General features: G+C 40.3%; 1 protein-coding gene across 1 annotated transcript; it reads left to right on the top strand.

The window, feature by feature from the left end:
- Positions 1-226: 226 nt before the first annotated feature.
- On the top strand, positions 227-1,578 carry LOC123049971 (heavy metal-associated isoprenylated plant protein 4). The gene is made up of 4 exons (XM_044472821.1): positions 227-444; positions 533-708; positions 811-895; positions 973-1,578. The coding sequence occupies exons 1-4, from the start codon at positions 321-323 to the stop codon at positions 1,503-1,505; spliced, it is 918 nt and encodes a 305-aa protein (XP_044328756.1). The 5' UTR covers positions 227-320; the 3' UTR covers positions 1,506-1,578.
- Positions 1,579-12,453: the final 10,875 nt, after the last annotated feature.

The raw sequence follows: 12,453 nt of genomic DNA, 5'->3' as shown, positions 1-12,453 counted from the left end.
GCGAACCGCGAGTTTGGATTGACAAAACCCACGGCACGTCGTCACTCACGTCCCGGACGAGCACATACCTCCACGCTCGAAGTACATGCGAAGTGGATCGGTCCCGAACCTCCGAGCCGTTTTTTTCCCAACCATCGACAAGTGCTGTGAACCACCTCCAACAATTCTCCAACAAACAAACCTGAAGCTTACTCCTCGAGCCGCGCACATTAACCCCCTCGATGCACTGGACACTGCAGCACCCACTCCCCAATGCAATGCCTAGCTAGCACTTCGTAGTAGATCAAGGCGTGTAGTAGCACCAGCGTGGGAGAGTCGCCATGGGGGGAGAGACCAAGGTGGTCGAGGAGACCAAGGTCGAGCTGAAGACGGCCGTGTACAAGGTGCACGTCCACTGCGGGCAATGCGCGCGCGACATAGAGACGCAGTTCACCGAGTTCCACGGTACGTACTCCTCAGTTTCTGTCTCTGTGATCATAACATAGCACACTGACTGACACCGGCGGGCTGGGGGTGCGCGTGTGTGCTGCAGGGGTTCAGGAGGTGAAACTGGACGCCGGGTCAGGGAAGGTGACGGTGAGGGGCGTCGGGTTCGACGAGGAGAAGCTCAGGGTGAAGGTATCCAGGGGATGCAGGAGGCACGTTGAGTACATACCTCCCCCACCTCCCCCCAAGGAGATAATCACCGAGGTCAAGAGCACGAAAGAGGTAAACAGACAATCTCGATCTCTATCTGAAAAGTGAAAACCACCTTGTAAAGGCGTTTCGTTTCGGTGCATCATTCATCCCTTTTCCCGTTACATAATGCAGGAGATCAAGATCATAACGGTGAAGGTTCCCTTGCACTGTCCGGACTGCGCAGTCATGGTCAGAGAGATCCTGCTTGAGCACAAGCGTAATTTCCTCTCTCACAAATTCGTCCTGTATCTATGTTGATACGTGCACATGCTAATTAATTTGCGACTAATGCAGATATTTACGCTGCCAAGGCGGACTTGGGCAAGAACACTTGTGTCATCGAAGGCGTCATCGAGGAGAAGAAGCTGACCGAGTACATCTACCAGAGAACGCGCAAGCACTGCGTCATCGACAAGGTAGAGACGACGGTGCGCATCGTGGAGGAGACGGTCGTGGTGAAGAAGAAGAAAGAGGAGGTGGTCGAGAAGGTGGTCGAAGAGGTTGCAGAGGTTGTAGAGGAGAAGATCAAGGAGGTGGTGGCCCCCTACTTCCTCCCCTGCACGCACCCGCACTTCGCCGACTACTCGCACCCGTCGCACCGCTGCGGCGGCGACAGCTGCTCGCCGTACGGTGGCGGTGGTGGTTACGGTTATGGCCACGGGCACGGCTACGGTGGTGGTGGTTACGGTCATGGCTACGGTGGTGGCTGCGGGTCATACAGTATGCACTCTGAGCTCAGAGGGTACCAGGACACGTCATTCTTGCATTGCTCGCACCCTGTTGACTTCCTCAGTCACGACAACCCCAATGGATGCTCCGTGATGTAGAGTGTTTGTATTTTGTAGGCTGATTTATGGCGAATGTGTTGAAATTCTAAATAAGAACACCACTGAACTACTCTCTCCATTTTTATTTATTTTCGCAAACACGCAAAAGCCGATATATTAAAAGGGGGAAAACGGAACAAAAATGCTAGACGCACGGATTACTACGGGCATTCAACCGACCCTTCCAACTAAACAAACTTGCCCCCTCCCTATTTGCCACTTCAAATCTACCCTGTAATAAGCTCGTGAAGGTCCGTTGATGTAATGCTCTATCGCACCCAAGCCTCTTTATATCTTCTTCAAGACAGTCACCATACCTATCTATTATGGCATTTACATAACAATTCCGAGATATATTGCCATGCAACTAACGTCATCATCATATACATGACTTGAGCATTCATTGTCATATTATTTTGCATGATTGTAAGATAGCTAGCATGATATTTTCATGGTTTGTCCGTTTTTTGATATCTTTGCTATGCTAGATCATTGCACATTCTGGTACACTACCAGAGGCATTCATATAGAGTCATATTCTTCTAGATATCGAGTTGTAATATTGAGTTGTAAGTAAATAAAAGTGTGATGATCATCATTATTAGAGCATTGTCCCAGTGAGGAAAGGATGATGGAGACTCTTATCCTCCACAAGTCAGGATGAGACTCCGGACGAAAAAAAGGAAAAAAAAAAGGCAAAAAAGAGCTCAACAAAAAAAAGAAAAAAAATGAGAAGGGGCAATGCTACTATCCTTTACCACACTTGTGCTTCAGAGTAGCACCATATTTTTCATATAAGGAGTCTCATATGTTGTCACTTTCATATACTAGTGGGAATTTCCATATGCTAGCAGTGACCTCTCCCACATAAAAACTTGCTATCGGTCTAGTAACTTAGCCAATTGCTTACGGACAATACCACAAATCTTACCACCACTTTTCCACACTCGTACTAATTTAATTGTACTTTAACTAGAACAACACTTAACTTTTATTTTCACGTTCTTTATTTTCTTGCAAACCTATCCCACTACACCTATCAAGTACTTCTACTTTTATACTTGTTCTAGGTAAAGCGAATATTAAGTGTGCATAGAGTTGTATCGGTAGTTGATAGAACTTGAAGGGAATATAAATCCTACCTTTAGCTCCTCGTTGCGTTCGACATTCTTATTTTTCAAAAAAACTAAAATTGATTCTCTATACTTGTGGGTTATCCGCGCACCCCTTGCCGGTGACTGAAAGGCCTGCCCGCGGCGCCATTGAGGAGAACTTTCGACGGTGAAGATTGGAAGATGATGCTGATCCACTTAATCCAGCGTTCCCTGAATCCCGTATGCCAGGGGACACGTAGCAGGAACGGCCATGAGACCGTGTCAAAAGCCTTGACAATGTCGATCTTGAGCAGCAATGCCAGGTGATCGGCGGGCATGGAGCACCTTGGTGGCGAGCTGGACCATCCAAAAGTGGTCATGGATTGAACGGTCGTGGATGAATGCGGATTGGTTGCTCTTGAGTAGTCTCGGGAGCTGCGGTGCGAGTCGAGTTGCCATGAGCTTGGAGGACAGCTTACCGAAGCTGTGTACCAAGTTGATTGGGTGGAAGGAGGTGACCTCGCATGCATCAGCCATCTTGGGTAGCAGCATGATTGGTGCGTCGTTGAGTCGGTGGAAGCCACGGGAGTGAAGGTGGAAGAGATGGTTGAGGGCACTTATGATGTCTGACTTGATGATCGGCCACGCATAGCGGTGGTAAAGCATCAAGAAAAGCCGTCCGATTCCGGCGCCTTGTCCATCGGCATGGCCCAAACCTCCTCCTCCTCCTCCTCCTCATCCTCAGAGAATTCGATGTTTAGCTCACCAAGGTCCAGGGAAGGAAGACGCAACCTATGCAGGCAAGGTCATGCGCTCGCACGGACATCGTGCCCTACGTGTCAGACAAGTAGGAGAAGAGCATGTTCTCCTTGTTCTCATGCGAACTGGCAACGACGCCTCCACGCAAGTCAAACTTTGTAAACTTTGACCAATTTTATTATACACAAAAGAATAGTGACATCCACAATTGAAATCAATACCTTTAGAATCAACATTGAACTGTATATATACTAGCAAAAGGGCCCATGCATTGCAACAGGAGAAAAGAAATCATAATCTCCAATGGCCATGACCACATTTTGGTGCATTATCGAGATACACTATCACTCTCAATTTCGTTAAATCATGAACATATTTTTAACTCATGCACATATTTGAAATGGTGAACAATTTTCAAATTCGTGAACACATTTAAAATGTTCAAACATTTCCTAAAATCAAGAATTTTTTTTGAATTCATGATCATTTAATAGTATTTGCAAGCAATTTTTTTAAATTTTCAACATTTTTTAAAACAATTTTATTGATTTGGCGAACATTTCTATAATTGACGATTTTTTTTTAGAAATTGATGGAACCATTTTTGAAATTCACTAATATCTTTTTGATTTAACGCAAATTTTTTATTTAACGAACATTTTCTGAAATGCATGATCATTTTTTGAATAAGTAAACATTTACTGAATGAATAAACTATTTTGTAAGTCACGAACTGTTTTTTTGTTTGAATTGTTAGGATATTATTCCATTGATGAACATTTTTTCAATTGGTGAAATTTTGTTCAATTTCATTAACATTTTTTAATACATGAACTTTTAAAAAAATCATGAAATATTTTTGATTTCTGGAACATTTGTTTTCAAAATTGTGAACATATTTTGAATAAGCAAACTTTTTTGATAAAATCATGAACATTTTTTGATTGCACAAACATTTTATGATTTATTAAATATTTTATTTCAAAATTCTCATTTTTTTAATGGAACTTTTTTGAAATCTCAAATTATTTAAAGTAGAGAAAAAGAAAAAAAAGAAAATTTAAAAAACAGGCCACCCGGACATGGTCCGGCCCAAAATGGCGCGTTGCATCTTCTCCCAGCGCAAAGCATAGTATAGGAGGTCACTACTGCATGGGCCGGCCCAGGCGGGGGATTCCCCTGTGTTAAACTTTTTTTTATCACTTATACGTGACATTGGTGGGTAATATTTTATAATTTTGGGGACAATTTCCATGATGTACCGCCAGACGAATAGCTATTAGGTATAAATCAGTTTGTATTTGTGCACTGTACCGTGAAGCAGACAAATTCGTGAGAGCGTCTCCAATAGAATATGTATATTTGGAGATGTAAAAGTGGGTGCTGTATAATTTACATCACCAAAAATGCTTTTTACATCTTCAAAAAGTCCCAACTCCAACAAATGAGGTAAAACTACTACTCCAACAGATGATGTATTTGAAGATATAAAACTAGTTCAACTACTACATCATTCAAACATAAACTTAAACATAGCAAGTTCATTTGAAGCAAACATAGTTCTTAAACATAATTAAACATAGTTCAAACTACTACATCCATAGTACAAATACTACTACTCGGAGTCTACTCATCGTCGTTGTTGAACTGCTCCTAGAACTCCTCCTTACTGGGGTCATCACACTCGTCGTCCTCCTCCTCCAAGTCAGGCCAATCCAATGAGTCAAACTCGACGGGGATCACTGTCGAGGGGTTGGCCTCTGTTGAAAACATGAGCAATTTACCACATGCTTTTATTAACGGAAATACTAGATAAAGCATGACTAAAATAGCAGAGATAAAGTAAGTCATGCAATTTGACAGAGTGAAGTTAAATAACATCTGCAAATATGAACTAGAATCGAACATATCTAGAGCAGACAGTAGAGCAAGTTGCATATATGAAGTAGAACTTAACATATGTAGGGCAAACACTAGAACAAGGAACTGTTGCAGGACCTCTAACAGAAAGAGCAAGAACACGTACGGGACAGCAGCAGCAGCAGTAGCACTGGAGTTGGGGTCGGTGTCCTCGCCAGCCATGTCGTTGAGGAGGTTGTCGACGTCGAGGAAGAAGTCGTCGTCGGGGAAGTAGTCGTCGGAGTCCGGGGCGTCCGTGACGAAGAAGTCACTACTAGATATCCCAATATAACCGAGGGTTGAATCACAGTCGGATATTAAAGTTCACCATCGGCTAAGACTATAACCGACGGTGTACCGTCGGAAATCTCCCGTCGGTGATGCTTGCTCGGCCATTACTACAATAGTCGACGGTACTGTCGATTATCATCTTCGCCTACAGTTCAAAGCCGAGGTGACCCGTCGATCATGTCTTGCTCAGCAGCTGTCTCACCATGTGTCGACGACGCTGATAACCGACCGTTCCCCGTCAGTTATGTATTTGCCAGTGGTTTTTCTCTCCCATCAGTATTGACATGGTTGACAGTATATTAGTACCGTCGGGTTTAGCTATAGCCGAGAGTGTGCCTAACACCATCGGGATTAATAAAGGTTGACGGTCTGCATACACTGTGGGACATTGTTGTCGCCAAGTGGTCCTCATACACCATTGCTACCTCTTGAGCACTACATTGGTTTTCCCTTGAAGAGGAAAGGGTGATGCAGTAAAGTAGCGTAAGTATTTCCCTCAGTTTTTGAGAACCAATGTATCAATCCAGTAGGAGACCACGCTCAAGTCCCACGCACCTACACAAACAAATAAGAACCTTGCAACCAACGCGATAAAGGGGTTGTCAATCCCTTCACGGCCACTTGCAAAAGTGAGATCTGATAGAGATGATAAGATAATATTTTTGGTATTTTTATGATAAAGACTAAAAGTAAAGAAAGCAAAATAAACGACGCAAGAAATAACTTGTTGACAGAAGATTAATATGATGGAAAATAGACCCGGGGGCCATAGGTTTCACTAGTGGCTTCTCTCAAGATAGCATAAGTATTACGGTGGGTGAACAAATTACTGTTGAGCAATTGATAGAATTGAGCATAGTTATGAGAATATCTAGGTATGATCATGTATATAGGCATCACGTCCGTGACAAGTAGACCGACTCCTGCCTCCATCTACTACTATTACTCCACACATCGACCGCTATCCAGCATGCATCTAGAGTATTAAGTCCATAAGAACAGAGTAACACTTTAAGCAAGATGACATGATGTAGAGGGATAAACTCATGCAATATGATATAAACCCCATCTTTTTATCCTCGATGGCAACAATACAATACGTGTCGTTTTCCCTACTTTCACTGGGATCGAGCACCGCAAGATTGAACCCAAAGCTAAGCACTTCTCCCATTGCAAGAAAGATCAATCTAGTAGGCCAAACCAAACTGATAATTCGAAGAGACTTGCAAAGATAACCAATTATACATAAAAGAATTCAGAGGAGATTCAAATATTGTTCATAGATAATCTTGATCATAAACCCACAATTCATCGGATCTCGACAAACACACCGCAAAAGAAGATTACATCGAATAGATCTCCAAGAGAATCGAGGAGAACTTTGTATTGAGATCCAAAGAGAGAGAAGAAGCCATCTAGCTAATAACTATGGACCCGAAGGTCTGAGGTAAACTACTCACACATAATCGGAGAGGCTATGGTGTCGATGTAGAAGCCCTCCGTGATCAATGCCCCCTCCGGCGGAGCGCCGGAAAAGGCCCCAAGATGGGATCTCACGGGTACAGAAGGTTGCGGCGGTGGAAATAGGGTTTTGGCTCCGTATCTGATGTTTCCAGGGTACGTAGGTATATATAGGAGGAAGAAGTAGGTCAGTGGAGCTACGAGGGGCCCACGAGGGTGGAGGGCGCGCCCAGGGGGGTAGGCGCGCCCCCTGCCTCGTGGCCTCCTCGTTGATTGCTTGACATCCACTCCAAGTCCTCTGGATCACGTTTGTTCAGAAAATCACGTTCCCGAAGGTTTCATTCCGTTTGGACTCCGTTTGACATTCCTTTCCTTCGAAACACTGAAATAGGCAAAAAAACAGCAATTTGGGCTGGGCCTCCGGTTAATAGGTTAGTCCCAAAAATAATATAAAAGTGTATAATAAAGCCCATTAAACATCCAAAACAGAATATATAATAGCATGGAGCAATAAAAAAATTATAGATACGTTGGAGACGTATCAAGCATCCCCAAGCTTAATTCCTGCTCGTCCTCGAGTAGGTAAATGATAAAAACAGAATTTTTGATGTGGAATGCTACATAGCATATTCTTCAATGTAATTTTCTTTATATTGTGGCATGAATATTTAGATCCGAAAGATTCATGATAAAAGTTTAATATTGACATGAAAATAATAATACTTCAAGCATACTAACAAAGCAATCATGTCTTCTCAAAATAACATGGCCAAAGAAAGTCATCCCTACAAAATCATATAGTCTGGCTATGCTCTATCTTCATCACACAAAATATTTAAATCATGCACAACCCCGATGACAAGCCAAACAATTGTTTCATACTTTTCATGTTCTCAAACTTTTTCAATCTTCACGCAATACATGAGCGTGAGCCATGGACATAGCACTATATGTGGAATAGAATGGTGGTTGTGGAGAAGACAAAAAGGAGAAGATAGTCTCACATCAACTAGGCGTATCAATGGGCTATGGAGATGCCCATTAATAGATATCAATATGAGTGAGTAGGGATTGCCATGCAACGGATGCACTAGAGCTATAAGTGTATGAAAGCTCAACAAAAGAAACTAAGTGGGTGTGCATCCAACTCGCTTGCTCACAAAGACCTAGGGCAATTTGAGGAAGCCCATCATTGGAATATACAAGCCAAGTTCTATAACGAAAAATTCCCACTAGTATATGAAAGTGACAACATAAGAGACTCTCTATCATGAAGATCATGGTGCTACTTTGAAGCACAAGTGTGGTAAAAGGATAGTAACATTGTCCCTTCTCTTTTTTATGGCCTTTTTTTATTTAGTCTGAAATCTCATCCCGACTTGTGGGGGAATCATAGTCTCCATCATCCTTGCCTCACTTGGGACAATGCTCTAATAATGATGGTCATCACACTTTTATTTACTTACAACTCAAGAATTACAACACAATACTTAGAACAAAATATGACTCTATGTGAATGCCTCCGACGGTGTCCCTAGATATGCAATGAATCAAGAGTGACATGTATGAATAATGAATGGTGGCTTTGCCACAAATACGATGTCAACTACATGACCATGCAAAGCAATATGACAATGATGGAGCGTGTCATAATAAACGGAACGGTGGAAAGTTGCATGGCAATATATCTCGGAATGGCTATGGAAATGCCATGATAGGTAGGTATGGTGGCTGTTTTGAGGAAGATATATGGTGGGTGTATGATACCGACGAAAGGTGCGTGGTATTAGAGAGGCTAGCAATGGTGGAAGGGTGAGAGTGTGTATAATTCATGGACTCAACATTAGTCATAAAGAACTCATATACTTGTTGCAAAAATCTATTAGTTATCAAAACAAAGTATTACGCGCATGCTCCTAGGGGGATAGATTGGTAGGAAAAGACCATCGCTCGTCCCTGACCGCCACTCATAAGGAAGACAATCAATAAATAAATCATGCTCCGACTTCATCACATAACGGTTCACCATACGTGCATGCTACGGGAATCACAAACTTTAGAACAAGTATTTCTCAAATTCAAAACTACTTAACTAGCATGACTCTAATATCACCATCTTCATATCTCAAAACAATTATCAAGTATCAAACTTCTCATAGTATTCAATGCACTCTAGATAGTTTTTATTGTATCCCTCTTGGATATTCATTACTTCTAGGACCAAAGTTTCAACCAAATAAAATTACCATGCTGTTCTAAAGGACTCTCAAAATAATATAAGTGAAGTATGAGAGATCAATAATTTCTATAAAATAAAACCACCACCGTGCTCTAAAAGATATAAGTGAAGCACTAGAGCAAAAACTATATAGCTCAAAAGATATAAGTGAAGCACATAGAGTATTTTAATAAATTCCAAATCATGTGTGTCTATCTCAAAAGGTGTGTACAGCAAGGATGATTGTGGTAAACTAAAAAGCAAAGACTCAAATCATACAAGACGCTCCAAGCAAAACACATATCATGAGGTGAATAAAAATGTAGCCCCAAGTAAAGTTACCGATAGACGAAGACGAAAGAGGGGATGCCTTTCGGGGCATCCCCAAGCTTAGGATTTTGGTTGTCCTTGAATTTTACCTTGGGGTGCCTTGGGAATCCCCAAGCTTAGACTCTTGCCAATCCTTGTTCCATAATCCATCAAATCTTTACCCAAAACTTGAAAACTTCACAACACAAAACTTAACAGAAAATCTCGTGAGCTCCGTTAGCGAAAGAAAACAAAACACCACTTCAAGGTACTGTAATGAACTCATTCTTTATTTATATTGGTGTTAAATCCACTGTATTCCAACTTCTCTATGGTTTATAAACTCTTTTACTAGCCATAGATTCATCAAAATAAGCAAACAACACACGAAAAACAGAATCTGTCAAAAACAGAACAGTCTGTAGTAATCTGTACCTAACGCAAACTTATGGAACTCAGAAACATCTACCAAAATAGGACGGCCTAGATAATTTGTTTATTGATCTACTGCAATTGGAATCAGTATTTTATCACGTTCTGGTGGTTTTAAACAATCATTTTCGTGAACAGAAAGTTTCTGGAATTTTCAGCAAGATCAAATAACTATCATCCAAGAAGATCCTATAGGTTTCACTTGGCACAAACACTAATTAAAACATAAAAACACATCTAACCAGAGGCTAGATCAAAGATTTATTACTAAATAGAAATAAAAATCAAGAAAATTAAAATAAAATTGGGTTGCCTTCCAACAAGCGCTATCGTTTAACGCCCCTAGCTAGGCATAAAAGCAAGGATAGATATAGGTATTGCCATCTTTGGTAGGCAATCCATAATTGGCTCTCATAATAGATTCATAAGGTAATTTAATCTTCTTTCTAGGAAAGTGTTCCATGCCTTTCCTTAACGGAAATTGGAATCTAATATTCCCTTCCTTCATATCAATAATTGCACCAATCATTCTAAGAAAAGGTCTACCAAGAATAATAGGACATGAAGGATTGCAATCTATATCAAGAACAATAAAATCTACGGGCACATAGTTCCTATTTGCAACAATAAGAACATCATTAATTCTTCCCATAGGTTTCTTGATAGTGGAATCCGCAAGATGCAAGTTTAAAGAACAATCATCAAAATCACGGAAATCTAGCAAATCACACAAAGTTTTTGGAATCGTGGAAACACTAGCACCCAATTCACACAAAGCATAGCATTCATGATTTTTAATTTTAATTTTAATTGTAGGTTCCCACTCATCATAAAGTTTTCTAGGGATAGAAACTTCCAACTCAAGTTTTTCTTCGTAAGATTGCATCAAAGCATCAACGATATGTTTAGTAAAGGCTTTATTTTAACTATAAGCATGAGGAGAATTTAGCACAGATTGCAACAAGGAAATACAATCTATCAAAGAGCAATTATCACAATTAAGTTCTTTGAAATCCAAAATAGTGGGTTCATTTCTATCAAAGTTTTAACCTCTTCAATCCCACTTTTACCAACTTTTGCATCAACATCTAAAAACTCCGAATTATTGGGACGCCTTTTAACTAAAGTTGACTCATCCCCAGTCCCATCATTATCAAGATTCATATTGCGAAACAAAGATTTAATAGGAGACACATTAATAACTTTTAGATCTTCATCTTTATTCTCATAAAAATTAGAAGAACACGCCTTCACAAAGCAATCTTTCTTAGCACGCATCCTAGCGGTTCTTTCTTTGCACTCATCAATGGAAATTCTCATGGATTTGAGAGACTCAATTATATCATGCTTAGGTGGAATAGATCTAAGTTTCAAAGAATCAACATCAAGAGAAATTCTATCCACGTTCCTAGCCAATTCATCAACCTTAAGCAATTTTTCTTCAAGCAAAGCATTGAAATTATTTTGTGAATTCATAAATTCTTTAACACTAGTGTCAAAATCAGAGGGCATCTTATTAAAATTTCCATAAGAGTTGTTGTAGGAATTACCATAATTATTAGAGGAATTACTAGGGAACGGCCTAGGATTAAAGTTTCCTCTATACATGTTGTTACCAAAATTATTCCTACCAACAAAATTCACATCCATAGATTCATTATTATTCTCAATCAAAGTAGACAAAGGCATATCATTAGGATCAGAAGAAACACTCTTATTAGTAAACAATTTCATAAGTTCATCCATCTTTCCACTCAAAACATTAATTTCTTCTATCGCATGCACTTTTTTACTAGTAGATCTTTCAGTGTGCCATTGATAATAATTAACCATAATATTATCTAGGAGTTTAGTAGCTTCTCCTAAAGTGATTTCCATAAAAGTGCCTCCCGCGGCCGAATCTAAAAGGTTTCTAGAAGCAAAATTCAATCCGGCATAATTTTTTTGTATAATCATCCACAAATTCAAACCATGAGTAGGGCAATTACGTATCATTAATTTCATCCTCTCCCAAGCTTGTGCAACATGTTCATGATCAAGTTGCTTAAAATTCATAATATCGTTTCTAAGAGAGATGATCTTAGCGGGAGGAAAATACTTAGAGATAAAAGCATCTTTGCACTTATTCCAAGAATCAATACTATTTTTAGGCAAAGATGAAAACCAAGTTTTAGCACGATCTCTAAGAGAAAACGGAAATAGCTTCAATTTAACAATATCATTGTCCACATCTTTCTTCTTTTGCATATCGCACAAATCAACAAAGCTATTTAGATGAGTAGCGGTATCTTCACTAGGAAGGCCGGCGAATTGATCTTTCATGACAAGATTCAGCAAAGCAGCATTAATTTCACAAGATTCAGCATCGGTAAGAGGAGCAATCGGAGTGCTAAGAAAATCATTGTTTTGGTATTGGCAAAGTCACACAATTTAGTATTGTCTTAAGCCATCGTGACAAACAAGCAAACAAGAAGCAAGCGAAAAA

Source organism: Triticum aestivum, chromosome 2D, assembly GCF_018294505.1.
Source record: "Triticum aestivum cultivar Chinese Spring chromosome 2D, IWGSC CS RefSeq v2.1, whole genome shotgun sequence".
Taxonomy (NCBI): domain Eukaryota; kingdom Viridiplantae; phylum Streptophyta; class Magnoliopsida; order Poales; family Poaceae; genus Triticum; species Triticum aestivum.
Note: the sequence above shows the minus strand (reverse complement) of the source record. Positions and strands in the feature narration are given on the sequence as shown.

Bases quoted from the DNA above. Each gene is read 5' to 3' on its own strand.
- LOC123049971 (XM_044472821.1), top strand. From the start codon at position 321: ATGGGGGGAGAGACCAAGGTGGTCGAGGAGACCAAGGTCGAGCTGAAG. The intron at 445-532 runs GTACGTACTCCT...TGTGTGCTGCAG, and splicing joins GCAGTTCACCGAGTTCCACG to GGGTTCAGGAGGTGAAACTG. The intron at 709-810 runs GTAAACAGACAA...TACATAATGCAG, and splicing joins AGGTCAAGAGCACGAAAGAG to GAGATCAAGATCATAACGGT.